This window comes from Neomonachus schauinslandi, chromosome 1 (genome assembly GCF_002201575.2).
Source record: "Neomonachus schauinslandi chromosome 1, ASM220157v2, whole genome shotgun sequence".
Taxonomy (NCBI): domain Eukaryota; kingdom Metazoa; phylum Chordata; class Mammalia; order Carnivora; family Phocidae; genus Neomonachus; species Neomonachus schauinslandi.
This window is the reverse complement of record NC_058403.1, coordinates 92,795,948-92,820,924: the sequence shown is the minus strand read 5'-3', so window position 1 is coordinate 92,820,924 and position 24,977 is coordinate 92,795,948. Positions and strand designations below refer to the sequence as shown.

At 42.9% G+C, this 24,977-nt stretch overlaps 1 protein-coding gene across 1 annotated transcript in view; it reads right to left on the bottom strand.

Annotated features, from left to right (window-relative positions):
* SLC7A14 (solute carrier family 7 member 14) overlaps positions 1 to 24,977 on the bottom strand; it is a 48,903-nt gene that overhangs the window by 13,831 nt on the left and 10,095 nt on the right. The window contains exons 2-5 of the mRNA XM_021702647.1: positions 15,404 to 15,640; positions 13,295 to 13,512; positions 4,600 to 4,746; positions 1,844 to 2,052 (exon numbers count right to left, since the gene is read on the bottom strand). Of these exons, the coding sequence (XP_021558322.1) occupies positions 1,844 to 2,052; positions 4,600 to 4,746; positions 13,295 to 13,512; positions 15,404 to 15,640 (811 nt within the window). The remainder of the gene's footprint in view (positions 1 to 1,843; positions 2,053 to 4,599; positions 4,747 to 13,294; positions 13,513 to 15,403; positions 15,641 to 24,977) is intronic.

Genomic DNA, 24,977 nt, shown 5'->3' with positions numbered 1-24,977 from the left:
TGATTGGATTTGGGAAGTATGTCAGAAACCTGAATTGAATTGCAAGCTTTGCTGGGAAGAAGTGAGGGGTGGAGAATTCATATACTTGCGTATATACCTGTGTTACCCAAAGCGTGGTCAATCCATGGATCAGCAGCATCAGTATCACCTTGGAGCTTATTAGAAATACATATTTTCAGGTTTCACCAGAGACTTACTATGTCAGAATCTCTGGGCATGGACCCTAGCAAATTATACTTCAGAAAAACTCCAGAGGATTCTGATTTATGCCAAAACTTGAGAAACACTGCTCTACAATGAAAGTGCAGGGGTTTAGTTGGCAAAATAGCACAATAATTCAGAACATGTGTTCATAGATGCAGGCTAAGTCTGGCCAATTACCAACTGGAGAAGACCAACAAAGGTGAATGAATGACAGGTGCTTCTTTAGCAGTTCCTGTGGGCCTTAAATAGGTTCCTGCTCTCCACCTCACTCTCCTCCTAATCCTCCCTCTTTCCCGCTCTTCCATTTCTTCCTTCTTTTCTTTTTCTTTCTTTCTTTTTTTTTTTAGAGAGAGAGAAAGAGAGAGCATATGCAGAGGTGGGGGCAGGGGCAGCGGGAGAGAGAGAGAGGGAGAATCTTAAGCAGATTCCATGCCCAGAGCCTGATGTGGGGCTCAATCCTACGACCCTGAGATCATGACCTGAGCTGAAATTGAGAGTCAGCCGTTTAACTGACTGAGCCACCTAGGTCCCCTTCCCTTATTTTTGTGTTTTACACATGACTATCAGCTGTGCTTGGGTTTTTTTCCTCTTAGTTTTCTTTGACAGCAGAAAAATCTTTTGGATGTGTGAAGTGTCTCATCTCCATGATAATCAGCCTATTCTCCAACTGTCTAGCTCCCAAACATGGCAGCTCTGACCTGGTGATGACTTTGAGGTTATGCGGAGGAAATGAAGCAGAAGATGACAGCTCATGGCAGAGAGAAAGTCCCTGAGGGGATCCCTCCATACCCCTGAGAGCTCCTTGGCCTCTATGCTTTACTCCGTGCCTTGTGAACTTGAAGAATGCCTTCGCTGCAAGGCCCTCATATGGTGGGCACTGGGAACCAAGAGGTGGGCCACGTTCCCTTTGTGCCCATGGGCAGATTGACTGCTTTATGGCCAATGTAGGGGCTCAAAGTCCATACATTGGTGTGGTTAAAAATCTGGTCTTTGGAGTCAGACAGTCATGAGTACAAATCCTGGCCCCCCACTTAGCAGCTGGGGGATTGGGGCAAGTTTTTTCACCTGAGTATACTCATCTACTATATTCATCTGCAGAACAGGGTTATTGTGACAACTAACTGGGATACTGTATACAAAGCACCCAGGATACACAAATGTTCAATAAATGGTAGCCATTGTTGCTACTGTTATTAGGCTCTGTTCAGATGGTCTTATCCTCCCTGCAATGGTAGCTTTGAATGTTTTCAGCTTCAGAGGGACTGTGGAGAGATGGGCAGTACCAGGCCTCAACGTGAGGACAGGCCTAAGATGTTCCTGGGATGGGTCTTTCCTTCTGGAAGCTACCCAGCATGACAGTTGGACACCCACAATCTTTAGAAAGGAACACACAGTGCCGAACAGGATGGGTGGGGGCAGTTAGGGGAACATATCAGTTTGTGCTAGATTGGGGGACCTAGAGTCAAACTGAGGGACTATTTCAGGGCTTACATTACTTTCACTCAAACTCTTTGTCAGGATATATGACAAGTTCCATCGTCTATGTGACATACACTCACATCAAAATTATAGTCAGGCTGACATTCTCCCTGGGCAGGCATGGCAGAATAGAATACATTTCATGGAGCATAACCCTTACCTGAAAAGGAGCCCATCACCAGCCATGGCATAAATGACCCTTGGCATTGGGAAGAGGGAGCCCAGCAAGCTGACCGTCAGTCCTGCAACCGACCCAATGGCCACTATGAATTTTGCAGCATAGAACCCATGAGCCACAAACATCTCCATGAGCGGGGATTCTGTGTCAATGGCATTGTATGGCACCATCAGAGTTAAGATCATGCTCACCTGTTAAAACAAGAGAAAACATGGCTGGAGGTAGAGAGGACGGTCAGCATGGACGGATGTCCCACAGGAGAGCAAAGAAGCCTGGATGTTGCATTTGCCACTTCCTGGCATGTGCCCTTAATTTAGACCTCTCATTTGGGCTCCAGAGCTCTTGGTCTCAGTATTTTCTCTTCTTGTTAGAATTTAGTGGACTTGGCCAGATGATCCTAAATATCTCTCTCTGGCCCTTTCATAGCTGAGGAATAAGTATGCAGGTATTTAAGCACAACAACAGCAGAACTACATTGACAGTTCAATGAAAGGCAGATACTATCAGGTAGAAGGAATGACAGCCAAAGACACTGGAGCCAGGGCCTAGCAGTGACCATGGGCACCCTGCCCACATGAGCCAGACTCTCATTTCTTTTATACTTTCAGGGTCTTATACACTCTTAACTATATGTTCCCTTTCACCCTGAAGACCAGAGATAGAAACTCTGAAGATAAGTGATCAGAGGGCCATAGCCAGTTAACAGATGGGACCCAAGGAAGGACTCATATTTCCATTTCTTCTCTGTAGCTCAGTGCCAGGAGCCAGGCAGACCAACAAACAAATTATGGCATCAGGATGGAACCCAGTTCTACTCTGGGGTTGTAAGACTATTGTGGCTTTGCTTAGCCAGGAATCACGTGGCTCCCAGGACCTACCTTCCTTCGTATGTCATAAATCTGCCATAACATCCCTTCCTCATGGCCCTGGGCAATGAAGCCATTGGTCATAAGGCCAGGCTTCCCCTGGCCTGCAGAGGCCAATGCTGGCATCAAGAAGGGAGTTCAGAGCCTGAAAGGGAGAGGGTGGTGCACTTCTAGACCACTCCTTCACATATTCGTCAGGAGCCAAAATCCTCCTGCGAAGCCATGGGCTGCTAGGGAGGACAGGAGGATGGACCACCACAGGCCAGCAATTTGGCTCTTCTGATCATGGAATGGCAGCCTGCTGACCAGCACAACACCAAACAACCCCGGAGGCATGGGTAAGGGTCATGTGTTCTAGAAGAGAATGTTTCCCAGCAACTTCACCCCTTGCAACATCCCCTTTGGGGGTGGGCTGGAGGAGAATGGGATTGATTCCTACAGCAATTTGCATTGAGTCTACTGCTCAAGTTAGGTCAGGATGGGCAAAAAGTTGATAGATGCATAGAAGTACTCTGCAGTCTATAAAGTGCTGTTCTAAGGAAGGAATTGTGATTATTAACTTTATTGTGTGTGCTGTAGGGGTTGGCCCCTGAAGGAGGGGGAGGTATGTAAGGGAGGAATAGAGGGGAAACGCAGAGCAGGGTGTCTCTCCTGCTCCCCTGACACCACCCCTACTCCCTGAACACCCTGTCTGCAGGGATAACCAGGGTATGGATAAGATGAAACCGCTTGCCTGTGTGTGCATAGGGGAAGGTGATAATTGACCTACTTCTAAAACAATTTCGAGGAGCAGCTGAATTTCTATAAACCACATCCAAGGCTGCTCTTGTGTTTCCCTTTGGTGTCCAGGACACTCTTATTTTGCAGCTTGCCTTAATGATCAAGCCAGCCACTGATCTGGCTTCCTTAGTTGCTAAATATGTTTTTGTTTTGTTTTAGTTTTGGGGAAGGAGGTTCTTTTCCTATGCTATGCAGCCAGGGTGGCAGGGCTGATAGGGCATGTCTCCAGCTGCTGGCTCTTTCCTATTTGTGGTAACTGAAGTGAGTGGGACTCTCAGGGCCTGGGGCATTTGTGTAACAACATACCTACTGGCTTGTTACCTGGTTCTCTCCATTGCCAGGGGCTGGGTTGGGGCGGTGGCGGCGGGGGGGGCATGTTGGCTGTGAGTGAACTATTTCTGTGATAGAAATTCTGGGATGGGACCTGAGAAATGACACATCGTAAGTGTGAAGATCATCTCAGGGAGGTGATCCTGAGAAGACAAGCCTGAAGGCTTCCTTCTGAGGATTCCCTTCAGTAGGAAAACCTTAAAAAGATGCTTGGACTGGTATAAAAAGAGGGAGCAACAACAGAAAGAAATTTCCCCCGAGATTTAAGGGGAAGAGTGTCTCTAGAGGATGATGTACTCTCTTTCCCCACTCTGGGAGAGCCTTGCTTCTCGCTGCCGGGAAGCTCCCAGAAGACAGAAGAGCATTGAGGAGGGTGCACAGAGGTCCACAATGCCTCTGCTTGCACACCCACCCGTTACTGCCAGCCTATGATCTGAGCTCCTTGGACAGCAGCCCACTCCCTGTACACCATCCCCTGGGCAGCAGTGGACACCCAGAGTCTGTGTGTGGGGAGGAACGGGGATGGAGACTCAGAGGCCAAGGCTGAAGGAAGTGAGGGGTGCTCCCATCTCCAGTTTGAAGTCCTGATTTTCTTCTTGTCGTGGGTGGGTGGGATAGAGGGTACATGGACACATGCATACAGACACCAAGATAGCACAAGGAAGGGACCACCTGACAGAAGGTAACCCAGTACTGGAGCTACATTTTATGGCCAAATATGAAAAGACCATCAGGACGGTCCTGAAAGGATGTAGTACTTACAGATACATATGCTGTCAGGCAGATGACCAGGGAGGCGGTGATAGCATAAGGGATGGACGTGTTTGGATTCTTGGCTTCCTCTCCAGTGGTGGCAATGATGTCAAAGCCAATGAAAGCATAGAAACACGTGGCTGCTCCTTGCAGCACCTGGTGGGACAATGGCATTTCTCAGACTCAGAGTGTCCGAGCAGCACCAGGGCCTAACATGTGGTACCCACAACTGCCCAGTGCCTGGCGACATTCCTGAGCAGCAGAGGGAGGAACATGGCGGAACTTGTGCTCAATGTTTGGTTCTGATCTCCAGTACTTTCTAGCTGTGTGACCCTGGGCAATTCCCACATGTGTAAAATGGAGATAAGGAGAATTTCGGCCAAATGAAAACTGGGTTGTTCAACACATTCAAATCATTTTTGGAAATGATTTGGGGTTATAAGCAAATCAATAAGTTGGCTGTCTCTATCTCTATGTCTTGGGGGAACTCATTAACATTTCTGTGCTTCATTTTCATTCAGTGGTTCTCATCCACAACCAGGGGCTGTCTGACCTCCCTTAGGGGTTGTTTGGAAATCTGAGGAGCTACTTGTGATGGTCACGGAGACATGGGGCATGCGCTTTCAGCATTTAGTGTACAGGGCTCAAATACTTCTGCACAAAAAGTTGTCCTGCCCAAATTACCGTTAGTACCCCTAATAGATCATCTCTGTGGTAACTTCTAGATCTGAAACGATATAAAAGATGTTCAGATCTTCAGAACTCCCAATTTCACATCAGTGAAGTCCTTCATTTCAGGGAATGGAGGTTCACAGGTTTGGAAACATGCTTGTTTTCAGTTGTCTATTATCCTATTGTCTTTCATGGGAAGACAGGTAGAGACAGTTGGATTTTTCTGCTCCTTTGGAGGCTTGAGTGACCTCGTTGGGCTATAAGGCAAGAGAAGATGTGTGGTACAAGGCAGTGTAGGGCTGTGGAGGTGGTATCCAGTGACATCTGCTGGATGTCTGTCGGACAGGAGCTTGTATGGCTCCAAGAGTGGTTGGGACATGATAAGTCAAGATGTCAGTGAGAATCTTCCCTTGAGGAGTACGTTACTTTCTTCCAAAGAATCAACTAAAGTTTCCCCACCTTAGCATTCTCAGTGTCAGCTGAAAGTAAAAAGTGTGCCTCTTCGAATGCTTGGGGAATGTCCTTTTAGGAGAGGGTGAGAGAACTTTTTCTAGACTTGTATGTAGAGGGTGAGGGGCCTTGGCAGTATGCAAGCTCTAGCCAGGGGTCCAGGAATGAGCTTCATTGTAGAATGGACCATTTTTCCTCTTTTCTCCACATACAGCTTATAAATGATGAAATTCAATACATGTACCAAGCCGATAACCTGTGCTCAAATTTTCACTCCTAAATTTTTCCACTAGTTTCTCAATAACTAAAAGACAAAATACTAAGTACTGGAATGTATGAGGTACATTAAAAACTGAAGATCTCACACCTCAAATCAAGTTTTGCTCACTTGTAAGATGACTTGGTCATTTCTACAGTCTCTCCCATTAAGATTCTAAAGTTTCAGTTCCCTAAGGGAGCTCATCCTGGGGTCCATTTAACTCAGGGGGTCTATGAATTTTGCTGGGAAGAGATTACATCTTTATCTTTCCTAACCTCTGACTGAACATTAACATTTCTTTTAATAACGAATGCAAGTAATGAACAGTGCCTGTGACTCTGTCACCAATAGCGATCAGATATTTTTTCCATAATAGATTGTTGCAGAGTTGTTGAAATATCGCTTGTGCTTGTTGCTACTTCCAAATTACGATAGTTATTAGACATAGATATCAATATTTAAAACACTATTAAAGAAGCACATTGTTATTATATCACAATTTAAAAATATTTTATAACTATATTTTAATATATTTGATTTCTTTTGAATTCCTATGTAATTAGGTTATTCATTTATAAACACGATTCTTAGAAGAGCTTCAGAGTCTTCACCAGACTGCCAAGGAGCACATAGCACAAAACAATAGAAGAACTCCTGGTCTATTTTAATAACTCAGGGAGAAAGAACTTCTCAAACAAGCAGTTGTTGGAGGGCTACTTTCTGGGAGGGGCGTTAACTCCCGATTTCACTTCAGTGAAGTCCTTTCATTTCAGGGAATGGAAAATGTTTGGGCCTCCAGTCAAGGAGAGAAAACAGATCTCACTTCATTGTGCATGGAGGTTCACAGGTTTGGAAATGTGCTTGTTTTCAGTTGCCTAGAACATGTTTTTGGTCTTTAAGGGTGAATAGATGCTGGGATTGCAGACTCCCTAAACTTCCCCCATCAAGGAAAGCCTTGCTTTAAGACAGCTTCCAGAAAACAGGTTCTGCTTTCTCTTCCTATAACATCCTTCTTCCCTTACACATACATGCACATGCATGCACACACAACTCCTGTGAATCATACGGATCTGTTACGACAATCAGTCTGATGATGTATCACTCCCAGTTAGGGTGTCCCAGGAAGACAGTGTTATGCCTATTTGGTGTCGTGAGTTCTGGATGGAAAGTTCATAGATATAGCCAACCCTCACTGCTGAGGAAGGGGGGAGGGGTGGAAGTGTCTTAAATAAGAACTTTGGGGCACATCTACACTAGAACAAGATGAGAGGTCTGTAAGTCACGCTGTGTGAGGAATCACTGGGGACCAGGGATGTGTAACTTGAAGAAAAGAAGACTCAGCGGAAGACATGGAAGACACCTTCCACAATTTTGACGTACTGACCATGAAGCAGTTGGAGGAGAAGTATACTGTGAGCTCCAGAGGGAATGGCAAAGCCATACATAGGGCAGGGGTAAGAGGGGCAAGCATTGGATTTGGTTGGGAGAGCAGATTCTGTAGACTGTCAAACTTAGGGTGGTTCTGTCACATACAGGCTTGGTGACCTAGAACAAGTTCCTAACCTCTTGGAACCTCATTTTCTTAAATGGAGATGAAAATAATATTTAATTCATAGTGTGGTTACAAGGATTAAATGAGATAATATAGTGAACTGCAGTCATAGACTACAGTAGGTGCTTAATATATATTAGCTCTTACCAGTGGTATTTTTTATTACTATTTTAAGTTTTCTAGAACAGATGAAACCCAAAGGCATAAACAAGTTCCTCCTCCTCCTTGTTTCTTTTTTTAGAACTAGACACGTATTTTATTACCTGCTCCCTTCTGCCAGGCACTGTGCTTTGTGATATGGATACAGTCATGAGCAAAAGTATTCTGAGCTTAACCCCCTGGGGCTTGGAGTCTAAAGGACATTGCAAGATCCAAAATACAACCTTGACTGTAGTAATAAACTGAACAAGATTAATAGGTGTCTGTATTATTTGTAAGGCACAAATGCTACTATTTTCCAAACAACTTAAAAAATAGATGGCAATTACTGATAATTATGTGATATCAAAATATTGACTATGGTCAAGTTGGGAATAGAGACAAAAAGTTTGCAAAGAGAATGTCTGTTAACCTGAATTTGCTATGTAGAACTAGAAAGCCATTATGGTTGGAGGACGACTGGACAGATCAAAGGTAGGACATTTAGAGTTTCCACTGCATTAGGTAGGAAACAGAATTTAACTCAGATGGTTTAAATGAAATGATTTCAGTGAAGCCCACTAGCTAAATCCAACAGGGAGCAACCAGCGAGGGGCTTTCTGGAGCATAGAACAGAGAGTGGATAATGGATCTGGGGGGTGGGGGCAAATAAAAAAACCCCCGCATACCTGCCAAGATCAAACAGATCCTGATCTAACAAGATATAGATCAAATAAACAGATTATCGAAGAGAAGATAATAAAATTAGCAAATAAGGTCACCTTTTTACTTAAGTTAGTTTGAATGAGTTTTTCTTCCTTGCAAGCAAGGATTGATGAGGGACCTGATTGATGAACACAAAAGAGCCAGGAAATGAACCTGTGTATGCATGTGTCTCTGCCCTAATGACCACTAAAACTACTTTCCACTTTGCTCTATCCAGACCTCAGATTTGGCCACAGGGATTTGTGATTAGGATTCCCTTCCATGTATGAAAGAATGTGTATGTACTTAGGAGTGAGCATTGGTGAATGAAATCGGTGGGTGAAGTGTGTGTATATGTGTGTCTCTAGGTTCATTGGTACTTTATCATAACTTTTAAAATTGACTTTTTAATTTGATGACATAAGCAGAAATGGTTTCCCAAAGTAATCCTGGGGTAGCTGCTCATGTGGGTGATCCAGATCAGCCCAACCCTCTATAGAGCTTTAGTGGGGAAGCAGCACGTGCCTCAGTTGCTGGAGGGCTGGCTGCAGCTTATTTAGTTGTCAAAAGCAAGGTCATGAGTGGCATGCTATTCAGAGTGTGGAGTCCCTAAAAGGTGGCCCCCTATGTGTTATTGGTATTCGTGAGGCAGCTCTCCATATTCTGCCTTGGCCAGTCTGCCAGATGCCTAGGAGCTAATTAGGCAACTTTATATAATTCACTCCCAAGGTAACAAGACAAAACTCCAAATTTAATAGCATTTTCTACCACCCTCATGCTCCACAGCTATTAGCAGCCTGTCCACAGTGACAGTAGAATGTGCTAATAGGTTCCAGCAAATGAATTAAAATATAGAGAAGATGAAAAACAACTTTCCCTTTGTTTGGAGGCAGTCAGCATTCCCCACAAATCCTTGTTATGGACCATTTTCCTGGGAGCTATTTGTGCAGGTAGAGTATCTTATTTGGTTAAAGAAAAACCATAAGATAGCATCAAGAACAAATAACATACAGGGAATACACATCCAACAATGTTTAGGGGCCGAGGAACTGTAGAGGGAAGCAGGGGTTCAGCTGAAGGCCAGCAGTTACTTGATCTAGAGAAAAATATTTGTTGTTCTTAAGCTCTTCAAGACCAAAGAAGCATTTGACCCAGAACCTGTAAGTGAGTAAACCATTCCTTAAGCTATTTTCTTTGGAACAATGTGGTTGGAGCAGGGAAAGAGTAAGCTTATGAAGGGTCCATAGCCAGAGGACAGATTGTTCATTATTAACCCCTTCAAAGTACTTGAGAATTGTGTTTCAAGTCATGTAATGGTATCCTTATAAACCATCTCCTACACAATGATCTTCTCCATCCCATCCTACCTGAAGTGGATTAGAACTCTGAACTAGGCCCCTTGTCAGGGGTAGGGGTCAGGTTTTCCCTAAGGAGAAGACCATACAGCTGCCAAGTAGGCAAATCACTTTTGTTGACAATTGTTAGGTAAGAGAGTAGGGAGTGTGTTTATTAACTTGGTGGATGACATGTTCATGAGAGGGTGTCAGACCTTAAAAATTAGGATCCATATTCAAAGTGGCCTTGCTAGGGATGCCTGGGTGGCTCAGTTGGTAGAGCATGAAACTCTTGATCTTGGGATCATGAGTTCAAGCCCCATGTTGGGCATAGAGCTTACTTAAAAATCAAACCAAACCAAACCAAACCAAACCAAACCAAAAACAAAGTGGTCCTTTTGGACTGGAAAAGTGACCAGAAAACAAAGTTGGGAAAGAACAGGTCCAGGCCAGTTTGCTAGGGAGGATATGTACTATGCAGAAACCCAAGGCCAGGCAGATAGGAAAGAGGATGAATCAGCACCATCCTCAAACTGGGCTGTCCTTTGTGCTCAGCTGATGCTTTTAGTCACAGCCACTAGAACACATATTTGAATTTCCTACAGGGATAATGAATTTGCAGTGAAAAATGCAAAATCCCAGCCAAAGCTTTCTGGCGGCCAGTGACAAACCTACTCAAGACATAGGGTTGGGTTGGAGTGAGGTTGGGTTGGTGAGGCCAAAGGTGCAAAAAGAGACATTTGGTCCCATATGTCCAAACCCAGGTCGGGGTGGGGTAGTGGAGTAAAGAAGGACTTTGACTCAACCAGGACTAGGATTGAATTTCAGCTCTATTACAATCTAGATCTGTAACTTTAAATTTTCTCAACTTAAGATATTTTGATGTAGAGGTAGAGATCAGGCCTGTTGTGAAGATTACATGAAAAGTGCATATGAAAGAGTGTGTCACAAAGAAAATGGTAAGTTAAGAATGGAATCCTTCCTTTCTTTTTTTTATGCCTTACTTCTGATCTTTTCTTGCTACAAAAGCTAGTGAGAACTTGGGTGTATAAATGGGAACCCCTAACGCTGGCTTGATTAGTTCCTTCCTCCATGGGGTGGATTTCTGACTATCTCGAAAAGGGATATGGGGCCCTTGAGTGGGAAGAGGAGACCCCCAGAGAGAATAAAGACCCCGGAACAAAGACAGAAGGACAGGTTCAAAGACTGGTTTGTCTTCTTCAGCATGGGCAAAGGGTATTTGCACAGAAGAGATTAACTGCTTCCAGTCTTTACATGGGGCCGAGACTGTAATGTGTGCCATGTGGGTGAGCTCTTAGATTTTTGAAAATTAGACATGAACTGACTAATTACGAAATGTTTTCAAATTGTTTTGCTATGATGTCTTAGCAAACAATGTACTTTGGCCTGGGCTGGTTTACAGGGCCATCTGAAGGTAAGAAAAGAGGCCAGACCATGTCCTAATGCTCCTCCTAGCCCTAAGACTCTTATGACTTTGTGAAAGCTTAAAGGAAATGAGAACGTAATATGTTAGATTAGTTATCTTATTACATTTTTAAGGAAAGCTCAGAAACAAGGGGCAATCATGCACAAGGTAGACCATGCAATAGAAAACGCTTTGGAGTCACACAGACCCGACTAGGAATTTCAGTCCTGGCACTGACCAGCTAAGTGAATCCAGCCTCTCTGAGCCTTGGATTCTCCATCTGTTAAGTTGGGCACAGCAGCACCTGCTTTAAGGTTTTGTTGTAAGAGTGAAATAATATTCGTAGATCACAATGCCAGGCACCTAACAGGCAGTCGATAAACTCTAACTCCTCCCTCCTGTAAGTATCACTATTGCTAACCACACAATGTGTACCAAAAAACCATCCAAGATGTTATTCTTTTTGGCAAACATTAGGTGCAATTAATTTTCCCAGTTGATGAATGAGAAAATCTGAAAGCACAGAAGTTAGCTATTGGCCAAAGTCTTAACACTAAGTCCATGACCCCAAAATTTCTTAGACTGTGAAAAAAATGGTGAGAACATTTTCGTGTGCTAGGATGAAAATGCAGTTGAGTTCCGGAAAAACACTTCTTTCTTTGCCACTCTTGTAATTTGTTGTTTCTTTTATTTGATAGGGAAGGAACGATTTGTATTGTAAGAAAATGTCGACTTGGGGACCCAGAATGGGGTCAACAGTGTTTCTTTGTCTCTTCTGGTTTTGACCAGTTTCAGGATTTATGCATTTCAAGGGGGATGGAGGAGGGATGAACTTTGCGGTACTGTGGAATTCTTACAGATAAGCAGAAGACTAGAAATCTTGGCTTAAATTGCTCTCTTGCTTATTTCTTTGCATTGAACAGTATGGCACGGCTCAGAATAGACAGGAGTTATTTTGAGTGTTCTCCAAGAGAGATTTCTGGTCCCTGGACATCTTGGAGGAAAACCAGTCTAAGCAAGAGCTTTTTACAAAAGCAAATCTGGTGGCGTCCCAGACTTGCTCTCTACCAGGGCTAGGCAGGCGTACCTCCCTTGACCTCAGTTTCTTCACCTGCTAGATGAGGGGTAGAAGCAGGTGATTTCTAAGATCTCTTCCAGCTCAAAATTCTCTGATCTATGTTCTACTATTTTCAAGAAAGGAATAGGTAGTTGAATTTTACCAATGAATTCATCAAGTAGGTATTTTTCATCATACCAGAAAAAGGATCCAGGCATAATTTAGAATTCCTTGTCAGTATAAAGACTTTGCCCTCTGATCTTCCCATTTTTTTTTTTAGTGTAAACCTCACCACTCAGATCAGGGGGATGAGATCTGAAAATGTCCTTTTAGTCCAGCCTACTCTTTGGCCAACTCCCGTACCACACCAGGTGGACTTCGATGCCATGAACCATGCCACTAGAATGGGATTTATGGCCAGCCTTCACTGTGCCCTCTCAGCTGCACCTAGACCTCAGTGGGGCTCTCTACATTGGGTCAAACATTGGGATTAAATTTAAAAACTGTTGTTTCCCTAGTTTTATACCCAGGCAACATTCATCCCTTAACCTACCTACCCTCTCTTCTGACTCCTTTACTGCCTTGTCTGTTTAAGGTGATCTGTCTTTCTGAAAATACTCTAGAGGGATTCTCTAGGACCAAGCTCTTCAAATACAGGCCTTGGAGTCAGACAGTCCTGGCTTTGGGTCTTGACTCTGCCACTTAGAGTGTGCACTTAATAGCGAGTCCCCTGACCTCTCTGAGTGTGAGTTTTTCATCTGTAAGACCAGAATGTAAAATATCTTCCTTTCAAGGTTATTAGGACACTTAAGTATTACATGCAGAGCACTTCGCATAGGATTAGGCATATTTCAGATGACCAAAACATCAAATCTATTATGGTTACTTGTATAAAATAGGGTCTCAATAAAAGTTTGTGAAACAAGTAAAAAAAATGATATAGGAACCTCTTTTTCAGAGCATTCCAATTAAATTCAGATAAAAAGTGATGAAAAAGATGCCATGAAGATTATGGGACAGAGCAGCATTTTTTGAAAGTATGTCTCACACTAGCCACAGGGTGGAAGGCAGAATGTGCAATAGCCTTACGAGGCTTTAGAGATGAACTCACCCCTGACCAGCCATGGGGCAAAAACTGGCCCTCAGACCAGTATTTCCCATTGATGAAGAAGAGGCCTGCGATCATGATGAACACCCATACTGCCAGGTTCAGCACGTTGAGGATGTTGTTGAAGCCCACGGAATTCTTTACCCCCAGCGCAACAATAATGGTGACGATGATGGCAATCACTAGAGCCAGAAGGTCAGGGTATGATTCTTCACCTTTTCCTAGAGGGCAAAGATATGAGTTAATATTGTCTAGAGGGAAAAAAGGGCCATGCAAACTCCTAGCATCCTGTCAGGCATTTGCACTCAGCTCTGGCAAGGGTGATCAGTTTGTCATGGAGGGAGGAGAAGCAAGTGTGTGCGGGCATGCGTGTCCACATGTGCGCTTGTGTGCAAGTGTGTGTATGTGTGTGCACGTGTGCCTACACTGTGGTCCACAAGTGTCTATTTGCAAATGGGAAGATTCTGGTATATAGGTAAGAAGACCTGATATCCTGGACCCAAAATTGGGCGACATGACATGACAATGACAACACGGCCTATGGAACTGTGGCATAGAACACTTGAAGTCAGATCTGTCCTGAGACATTCTTGGTGTATATATGGGTTTAACATGTTATTTGAAAACCGGTTTATCTTCACTGTTGTTCACTTTATAGTCCATAAATTTTCCATTCCATTCCAGCAATCTTTTCATTTTTAGAAAGTTTTAAAATGTGTATCTCTGAAAGCTATTGGAAGAAGGGTGTTCTTTGCATTTATGTGTATGTGGTTGCAGAGAAAAGAAGCAGTGAACACACCCCACCTGTTACGGCCTGTTCTGTTGGCCAGTGGACTCCTGCCCTCTATAGAGGGGAAAAGGCACTGCCTCAGCTTTCAGGCTCCTGAATTTCAGCTGCTCTTTTGCCCATGATCAGCTGTGTGGCCTTGGGCAAATGCCTCAGTTCCCTGGACCTCATCTGTAAAGTGAAGGGTTTGCACTACCCGATTTTGGAGGCCTTTTTGGACCTAAAATCTTTGTGAAATCAGTATACTGTGGAGATGTGGTCTTCATACTTTTTAATCTTCTCACGGTATCTGGATGCTCAGCAATTTTTATCAATTCTTCTGAGATAGGGACACCAAAGTCACATGAGTAGCACACAGCCATGGAAGCTGTCCTTGGAAGTTCTGTGGCAAGACCCCCAAGCTTCCTCAACTATTGTGTGGCTTCCCATAAATATGAGAGGGTAAAGTCAGACATCAGGATGGAAAGCAGGAGCAAGCGATGGATGGAGCTCCTGGTATTTGTTACGCGAAGTTCTGATTATTTAGTATTTACCCAGTTATATTACCCCTCCTTGACTTCTGCTAGACTGGAATCCATTTTGTCCCTTTTAAAAGTATATTTTGGGGCGCCTGGGTGGCTCAGTTGGTTAAGCGACTGCCTTCGGCTCAGGTCATGATCCCGGGGTCCTGGGATTGAGTCCCGCATCGGGCTCCCTGCTCTGCAGGGAGCCTGCTTCTCCCTCTCCCACTCCCCCTGCTTGTGTTCCCTCTCTCGCTGTGTCTCTCTCTGTCAAATAAATAAATAAATAAAATCTTTAAAAAAAAATAAATAAAAGTATATTTTGTCATTTAAAAATTAACACGTGCTTATTTATGAAAATTAAAAAAAATCTGATGAAACCACTGGAGAAGTTCATAACAGTTATTTTTCCTGCATTGGTTTTATTTTTATATAGTTATAAACATGATGCATATACAATTTGTATCCTTTGTCACATGACATTACATCAAAAACATATTCCATGTTATTACAACAGTCTTCCCAATCATCCTTTTAAAGCTTTAAAGCTACCTAATATGCTTCCACAATTTACGTAATCATTTGCTCCACTGTAGAATACTTAGGCTGCTTCTAATTTTTTTTTTATAAATAAGGCTGTGATGAATATTTTTTCATATAAAGCTTTTATGGAAATTAGGATGATTTCTTTAGGATAGATTCACAGGATAACTACTTTGCAAAAAAAGAGAGACATATTTAAGGCTTTTGATAACATTTTGTCAAATTGAATCCTGAAAGGGGAGCCCATTTATTTGTTGGGGTAAGAGGATATGGCAGTCTCACCCAGGCCATTGAGGGTTCCCACGCTGTCCACCATCCAGTGGCTGATGGTGTGGTTTGCTAAGGAGTCGAACATGCTGCTCAGAGCGCTGGCACCAGCTGCAGTGCCAATCAGGTACTCCAGGATCAGGTTCCAGCCAATGAAAAACGCCACAAATTCCCCGACAGTGACGTAGCTGTAGGTGTAGGCTGACCCCGTGGTCTTGGGGACGCGGACTCCGAACTCTGCGTAGCAGACACCTGCATGGGACAAGCACACATGGGTGGTGGACTTCAGGAGAGGAGCCTCTTCACTAAGATGTTTAACCATCTTGGGTACAAAATACTGGGAATCTCTGCAATCTTAGAACAAACACATGAAGTTTTATATATATGAGTAAATTCAAGGCCAATCTAACGTCTTGCAATGTCAGTTCTGAAAAACTTTTAACCTGAATTCCTGTGAAGGCAATCAAAATGGATTCTAACAAACTACTGGAAACTGCTCTTTATTTAGAAAAATTCCTGTTTGTTGTGTATGTCTCTGTGATGTTCCTTAGGTGTCAGAGATCCTGAATGAACGTGGGCCTAGGTTATTATGAACCCCACACTTAATGGCTACATTACATTAACATTCTTCTCTTTCATTTTTACATATTGTGGATGGAGATCCTCATTTGAGAATGAGAGTTTAAGCGATCTGTGAAGATTTTGTACTATATATGGGAGTTGGGGTTGATAAAACATGCAAATGTAAATAAGTGACTAAGTTTTTAACAAGGAAATTTAATATGTGGAAAAGATAACTTAATGAACACTTATAGAGTGCCCACTAACTGCTTGGCAGGGTGCTAAGTGCTGGGAATAAAAAAGGCAAGTGAGACATGACCCTGACCTCAAGGGGAGATATACCAAAAGATCAGTGTCCATCATAGGCTGCATAAACTCAATAATGCAGAGATATATAGGAACAGAGAAAACAGAGGGGAGAGACATGTGCATCAGCTGGTTTTGAGGTATATGGAGGAATTAACTGGGCAAAGAAGGTGGAACATGAAGCAAAGACATGGTGAGTAGGCAGTCTGAAGTATTTGGGTGGAGGGAAGTGTGCATGAGGGGACTGGGGGCAGAGAGCCTGGAGAGGTAAGTAGAAGCCATGTATTTTCCAGAGTGGGTCAAAACCCACTTCCACGAGAATCATCTATTAAATCATAATTTCAGGGATGAGGACCAGGAATCTGCATTTTCACAAGCTCTCCACTTATAATTGAAAAACGCTAGTATATTCCCTCATTCTTTGATGGAATTATAGATCAAATTAGAAAGAGACTGGGAATACGCCAAACTTCTGGGAGTTGGGAGCATTTCCTACGTCATGCTGGGGACTCTGGGTGTGAGGCCAGTTGGTGGGGTGCCAAGTTGGATGACAAACATAGGACAGCTTGGAGGAAACACATCAGGAATGGGATGTAGGAAGGATTTCAAAGTAAACTTTTCCTTCAGTCACAATTTTAAGGGCCAACCCTAAGTTTCTTTCATCACAAATCAGGGAATAAAATCAATGCAAGGAAGCAAAAACAGTTGTCAGAAGCCAGGACACAATGAATGATTAAAGGTGATGCAATATCTCTTTTCCTACCCCTTAGTGCTGTCAGTTCTCAGTCCATCCATGTGGAAGGAGCACTGGACAAGTGGGGCTGTGCTCTTGTCTCAAATCTGCCTTGACCCTGTTCATTCCTTTATATTCAGTTTCCTTCTTTGTAAAATAAAGGAATTAGACAGGGATGCTCTTTTAAGGGTCTTCCTCTTCTGACACTCTAGGATTCTACCTGTTTCATTGAATTTTACGGATTTTGCTGCTAAATATATTGGGCATAGTTTCCTTTTCTTTTACATCAATTACTATATTGTTCTATATATGGAGACATTCTCAGGGCTAGCAAAGCCATCAGTCTCTGCACTGAATAACCTAGGCTACCGTTTGAGTTCTTATGTCGGCACCCCCTACCCCTTTGTAAAACAGTTTTCCACCTTCTTCCTGGAGGTCAGACTGTCAGTTGTTTTTTTTTTTTTTTTTTTTTGATGCTGACACAGCGGTGACTTTGAGCAGGCAGACCACCTGTGATGTTTAAATTGTTAGAGTGAATCTAAAATTAAGAGGAATTGTTCTCTGAAGGAAGGGCTGGAGAATTTTTCCATGAGTAGAGTATAGAGTGTATAAGCACTGAGTATGAGGACCTGATAGTGTTTTCTTGAATGCTTGAAGGACTTTTGTGCTCTCATCTCCTGAAGAGAGTTGGGTTTGCAGATACACATTAGGCTGCCCTTTTAGTATGGTGTGAGGAAGGGATTAGGAGGCAATCCTAATTCTACTCTTTGGTGTAGGATCCACAGCTTTACCCAATAATTCTTATATCCTATGAGTTTCTTCTCTTCACCTTCTTTACTCCTAATAATGCACAAGTCTTGTAAATTGAAGTTTCTCTACCAGTGCTTTTGAAATTGACATTAAATTTGATTGTAAATTTAATTTGGAGAGCCAGTATTATGAAGTTTGGGCAATCAGTGGTTCTCTCCTTAATATTTGATCTGCCAAATTAGATGTAAAAATACCCAATTCAGCATCAGAACCCACTTGCCAAGGGTAAATGGCAAATAGCCAAGTCTTCCTTAGGTCTTGTGAAGGAACAAGCGCATTGCTGTCCTGAGGCAGAGACAGAGGCCCTGAGCTGGGCACGGTGCAGGAGCATATGAAGTCAGTCATTTAGTTCCCAAGGTCCTGCTTGGATGCTGATAGCTGGAGTTTGGGAAGAATAGTGGGAAAATCAATTAGACACTAACCGGGTTAAGACAATTTCTGCTCCTAGAGACCATTCTTTTGGACACTTTGTAAAGGATTTTATTTTTGCATCTTTCTGATTTATTTGCATGCAAGAATCCAGGCTTTTAGTGGGCACTAGAGAGTATCCACCCTGGCACTGAAGCTCAGTGGTGAAGAGTGATTTCAACCCCAAATGTCCTGAAAAAAAACCAGAAAATGTTGTCAATCACTCAACTTTTCAAATATCTGGTGTGTAAGAGAGACATATTCAAAGGTATCTTTCTAATTTCAATAAGAAATAAAAACCAAAGAAAGGGAAACCATGGTTTTTATTCTAGGTCGTGTAATAACTGAGTGTCTAAGGGCAAGTTACTTTCCTAACATGGGTAAAGGGAGGGGGCCAGATAGATAAACTTTAGGGTCCCTTCTAGTGCTATCATTCTTTGGTTTCACAGAATCAACTTTCAGTCATTTGAGTCAGTGGGGGCAGCCCTGGAGAAAATACTGCAAACCAGTAGTTCTCAGAAAAAGTGGTACTGCTGCCTAGGGGGAATTTTGGAAATCTGTGAGGGTGTCCATTGTTCTCATGAGGATTGTGGGCACCTGAAGCATTAAGTGGGTAGGAACCTGTGAGCTGTTAGACATTCTACAGTGTGGGACTGTCCCACAGAATGAGGCATTGTCCTGTGTGTTCCATAACTCCTATGGGTCAAAATGGACGTGTTTATAAAAACAGGTTTATAAATTATAAAAACCTGTTTATAATTTCTGATCCTGAATCTATCCCCATTTTATATATTAACACATTTTTTTCATGATTTCATATACATTGAATTTTCTAGGGCTGCAACAACTGGGTAAATTGAGGGACAGTTGTAATTTGTTTTGTTTGGAATTTACCAAGATTTGACCATTATTTTGGAAAACCATACATCAAGAGCAACATGACTCCTGGTCTCTGAACATCAAACAGCACACCTGTGTGAGTTTGCATTTATAGTGATTCTGTAAATGACAGCAGACTTCTGAGGACTTCATTACCTCTCTTATTGTTCTTATGCCCCGGCTTCTACACATTGAAATATTATTTTTACTAGAAGTGACTTTTCTTTTTATCTTCCATACTCAGGGCATATTGACTTTTAAAAAATTAAGTGTTGTAGCTCTGGAAGACAGGGCATATTGACTTTTAAAAAATTAAGTGTTGTAGCTCTGGAAGACAGTAACTTTTTGAGGAAACCTCAAAAAGTTAAAAATAGAACTACCCTATGATCCAGCAATTGCACTGCTAGGTATTTACTCAAAGAATGCAAGAATACTAATTCAAAGGGATACATGCAACCTAATGTTTATAGCAGCATTATCTACAATGGCCACATTGTGGAAACAGTCCAAGAGTCCACTGACTGATGAATGGACAAGGAAGAATATTTCTCAGTCATAAAAAAGAATGAAATCTTACCATTTGCAATGACATAGATGGAGCTAGAGAGTATGATGCTAAGCAAAATAAGTCAGTTAGAGAAAGACAAATACCATATGATTTCACTCATATGTGGAATTCAAGAAACAAAACAAATCAGCAAAGGGGAAAAAAAAGAGAGGCAAACCAAGAAACAGACTCTTTTCTATAGAAAATAAACTGAGGGTTAGCAGAGGGGAGTTGGATGGAGGGTTGGGTTAAATAGGTGATGGGTATTAAGGAGTACACTTGCTGTGATGAGCACTGGGTGTTTTATGGAAGTGTTGAATTACTATGTTGTATACGTGAAACTAATATTACACTGTATGTTTTTTTTTAAAGATTGTATTTATTTATTTGACAGAGAGAGAGAGAGAGAGAGAGAATGAACAAGCAGGGGGAGAGGCAGGCAAGTGGGAGAGGGAGAAGCAGACTCCCTGCTGAGCAGGGAGCCTGATGTGGGCCTCGATCCCAGGACCCCAGGATCATGACCTGAGCCTAAGGCAGATGCTTAATTGACTGAGCCACCCAGGTGCCTCTACACTGTATGTTAACTCACTGGAATTTAAATAAAAACTTAAAAAAATAAAATATAATTTTAATAACTATAAAAAAAAGAAAATTAACTGTGTAGGAAGGTAGCATTATCTCTAGTTTGCATTTTAGGGTAGCAAAGGAAGAATTTCAAAGTATTTATTACCTAAAGTTGATTCGGTGTACTAGGGTGGAGAATCACTATTCTAAATGAGAGAAAAATTTATAAATGTTCTCTATTCAAGTTAGTAATACATTAAAAAATTTCTTCCCCTGGGGTTATCTTCCTACTCATATTTGCCTTATGCTATTATCAAAGTGATTCTGCATTCCTTGGCTAACCATCAAGTGACTGGAGAGGGAGAGATATATTGATTCCAAAAGTATAACTGCATAGCTGGAGAAAATCAATATGAAGTGCAATGTTGGGGTACAGATGGCCATCATGAGTGACTGCCTGCTGCAGACCATCGGGTGGAAGTTTCCCAATGTAGTTGTTCAGAGATGGCAAGTCCAGATCTGAGAAGGATTTCTCCACTCAAGAAATATATTCCCCAGGCACCTGGGTGGCTCAGTCGTTAAGCGTCTGCCTTCAGCTCAGGTCATGATACAAGGGTCTTCAGATTGAGCCCCGCATCAGGCTCCTGTTCAGCAGGAAGCCTGCTTCTCCCTCTCCCATTCCCACCACACTTGCATTCTCTCTCTCTCTAAAATAAAATAAAATCTTTAAAAAAAAAAAAACTGGTGTCACTTAAAAGAAATTAGGAAGTCAGGAGTTATTGTAGAAAGTTGGTATGTTAGTTGATAGATAGGTTAGGAAATTAGTCAGTAAGTTAAACTACATGTTAATGGAAAAACCTCTATTTAAGTAGAGTAATTGGCATTCAAGTGTGAATAACCTCTAGATTTACTCTTTCCAGGTGAAAGTACACTTTTAAAAAGTACTTGTATATCTAATGGCTTTCTTTAGTGGAATGTGAAGGGAAATATTTTGCTTTTGCTTTTTCTTTAAAGATTTTATTTATTTATTTGACAGAGAGAGACACAGAGAGAGAGGGAACACAAGCAAGGGGAATGGGAGAGGGAGAAGCAGGCTTCCCGCGGAGCAAGGAGCCCGATGCAGGGCTCAATCCGAAGACCCTTGTATCATGCCCTGAGCTGAAGGCAGACGCTTAACAACTGAGTCACCCAGGTGCCCGGGAAATATATTTCTTGAGTGGAGAAATCCTTCTCTTTCACCTACTTCCAGGTGGATCTTTCTTTTTACATCCTCTCAGGATGGAGGAGATGGTTCTAAGAGAGTAAAAGAGAGCCAGAGCAGGCTGTGAGTGGTGGGACGCACAAATAGTGATTATTTTGACTATCAGAGGCACCATACTGGGCACAGTTTGGAAAATTCAACATCATACATGGGCTCTCTACGAGTAGTTAATGTAAGCTGGCTGATTATACCTATTTGTGATAGAACCACAGACTCTCTGAGTTCAGGAAAGAAATTCACAGTGAAAAGGACCAAATTTCTCTGAACTCCAAATCATACTTCATTTAGGGTATGCAAGAGGAGATCATTAGGGAATATTTCAAATATGGAATCCCCTTGGTATCTTATCCCAACCCGCTTTTCAATGTGTAAATCCTAAGTTTGACTGCTCTTTAGGCTGGCAGTTTGTCAATTTAACCAAAAACAGTCCTGGGTATAAAATAAAACAAAACACTAGGGATGTGACAAAATGAAAAGAAAGGTATGTTTACAATATACTTAAAGAGTGGAAAATTTGAAAAGGATATCTGACTTGCAGGCTATGAGAAATCACTCTATTCCCTCTTGTTCTGCTCAAATGAATCCTCTGTATTTGTCGAGGATCTGGACTTGCCATCTCTGAACAGCTACATTGGGAAACTTCCACCCGATGGTCTGCAGCAGGCAGTCACTCATGATGGCCATCTGTACCCCAACATTGCACTTCATATTGATTTTCTCCAGCTATGCAGTTATACTTTTGGAATCAATATATCTCTCCCTCTCCAGTCACTTGATGGTTAGCCAAGGAATGCAGAATCACTTTTAATTTTAATTTATAAACAGAAAAAAGATGTTTTAAGAAAACTAACAAAATGAGAAGGAAATAGTAACAACCATCTCAACAAAATGCTGTTTGGTGAGGACTTTCTTAGAGACTTGTTTGGTGGGACACTGGTTCAGTCCAATGGCTGATTCCATCCTGTATCTGGGAGATGGCAGGTAATTGGCTCTCAGGACTAACTGACTTCATGACCGAGAATCACTGATAGATACAGTATGTTCAAAATAACTGCTCAGAAACCTCTATTCAGCCCCCTGGCATATGGGAACCTGCCATCTTGCACCCATGTTCTCTTCCCAATGTTCTTGATTAGCCAAGAAAATTGTGCATTTCTTTCCCCAGGAGGAATCCATCAGGCTCTCTCTCCCTCTCCCTTCCCTGCTCCTGTCTCATCTACCTGAGTAACCTTTGTCACTCCATCACATGTCAGTGAAGCCTAGGCAATTTTAATAAATGCGTCTGGAAGAAAAGCAGTTTGTCTGACAACGCCCGTTTCTTTGCATCTAAGAAGAGACTTATAATTTTTCTGCCAAAGCAGGCCCCAGGTGGAGAGTAAGAGCCTGTGTTTAGGGGATGGGCAGCATCAACAATCAGGGTGTGTGTGTGACACTATTCGTTACTAAACCTGACAGGACTCCAATTAAATTTGAGTAGGGAACAGAGAGCTTGCAAGGTCCCCAAACCAGAACACTGATTTATCAACACATACATGGGAAGGAAGGAAGATGTTCTTATAGTCAGAGAAGTGACCCTTGAGACAGGTCAAGGAAGTTTAATAATTTACTGATTAAATGTGACCAGACTATCTGTTTACTTTCTTCTCTAGATCTCCTTCTGTGAAAATATTTTAGAGCTTGTCGGAGGTACAATTTCCATAGCATGATGAATTAGAGTATTATATCGTTTGGTCATGCTATTGTTAATATCAATAGTGTACACTAGTTTATTTTATTGCTTTATCAGATGATGAAGATGGTAATAATAATAATGCTCATGCGGTTGCTTTCAACTAAATTACCCACAGGGTTAGTTGTTCCCGGAGCCTATTTGACCTGGATTGGTCCCTCTTCATTGCTGTGGTGGCAGGTGGGCTGGGGCTGCCCTTTTCTCTGCTCCTAACATTTGTATGTAGGCGACCTCAGGTCAATGTCAAACACAGTCTCGGAAGGACAAAGATGTTACAAAAGAGAAAAGCGCCTTTTTTTTGGCATCCACCTATTCTAGGCCCATTGTACGTGGTTTCTCATCTCATGCTCAGGTCAGCTGTTTGCAGATGCTGAGGCCACCATCAGCAGCCCGTCTCTGCTTTAGGAGAAGCAGTGAGTGTTATAGGAGCCACCCAGCCTCTGGAGAGAGGTCTAGAGTGTGGTCGTGACAACTAACTGAGATATTGCACACAGATCACTTTGCCCAGTGCCTGGCACACAGCAAGTGTTTACTAAATGACAACTACAATTAGTACTAACTATGGCCATGAGTAAGGCATCCAATTAACTGAGTGTTAGTTTCCCCATCTGGAAAGTGGCGATAGTGATCCCTACTGGGGGGTTGCTACGGGTCTGTAAAGGAACGCATGTTCTGACATGTAGTGGGCACTCCTCCAGTGGGAGCCATGGCGATTAGTACAGAGGAAGAAAGGGAATCCCCCAGATTTTCTTAGCAGTAGCCTCCCGAGTGTTTATGCAGGAGCCTCTGCCTTGCGGGTGGGACCAAAGGGGTTGGAAGCAAGAATTGTTGGCAGATGGTTTTAGATGCTCAGCATTGGCAGGGATATCAGAAATCATCTGGAGTCTAGACCAAACCCTATGTGTGCCCAATTCACTTCTAAATCAGAACCTGGAAAAGTTCCTTCTTAGGTTTTAAATCCTTAATCTGGAAACATATGTTCTCTTCGGCAGGTCCAGTTAGAAATTGTGAGGATGGAGAGAAATTTCCCGTTTTCTTGCTCAACCTTTCTTCAGGGGGCCTCCAGCCCCTCGTTCAGATGACTCTGACAATTGGCCTAGGAAGGCTTTGTGCAGAGAGGACAGAACAGGAGTAAAGTGACAGCTGGCCATTCTCGTGCACCCAGATATTTTTCAGCTCACCCCTCTCTAGGAGGAGGCAGTGCCCCCATTTCTAAAGCCGATGAAAGGGGTGCCAACAAGGACAGACCTAAGAAGCTTCTGTGAGGGGACCAAGCCATCCCTCCCTGCCCTGAGGATTTTGTGGCTGGGGTTAAAGGTGAGTGCTAAGAGAGCACATTCCAGCCCTTACGTGGCTCCTCAGCCCATCTGATGAGCAGGTGGGTCTGGTTTCCACTGGGATGGGCTGCCTTCCCAGCAGATGCCCGGGAGCGTGAGACACAGCGACTCTCTCATGGGCCTGGATCTGTTCTCGGTGGAGGACCTTCCTAGAGACATGAGACACCCCTCATAAAAGAGGGGTGCCATCTCAACTTTTTCCTAAGCAGGGCTGATGTGCAGGGATGACACCATGAGGAGGGGCACTGAGTGTTCAGAGCGGATGCTGGGCACATGCAAAGCTCCTGAGCCTCCACGCACAAAGTCGGCTTCATACCAGGCTCCCCTAGGGCAAGGGTTGATGCCTGGCATCACTCCTCTTCAGGGCTTTTATCTCGTGGCGGTCATGCCTTACTCATTTTGAGTACTTTTTTCAGTGTACAGAGTTGAGGCTGCTTAAATATCACTTCTTCAG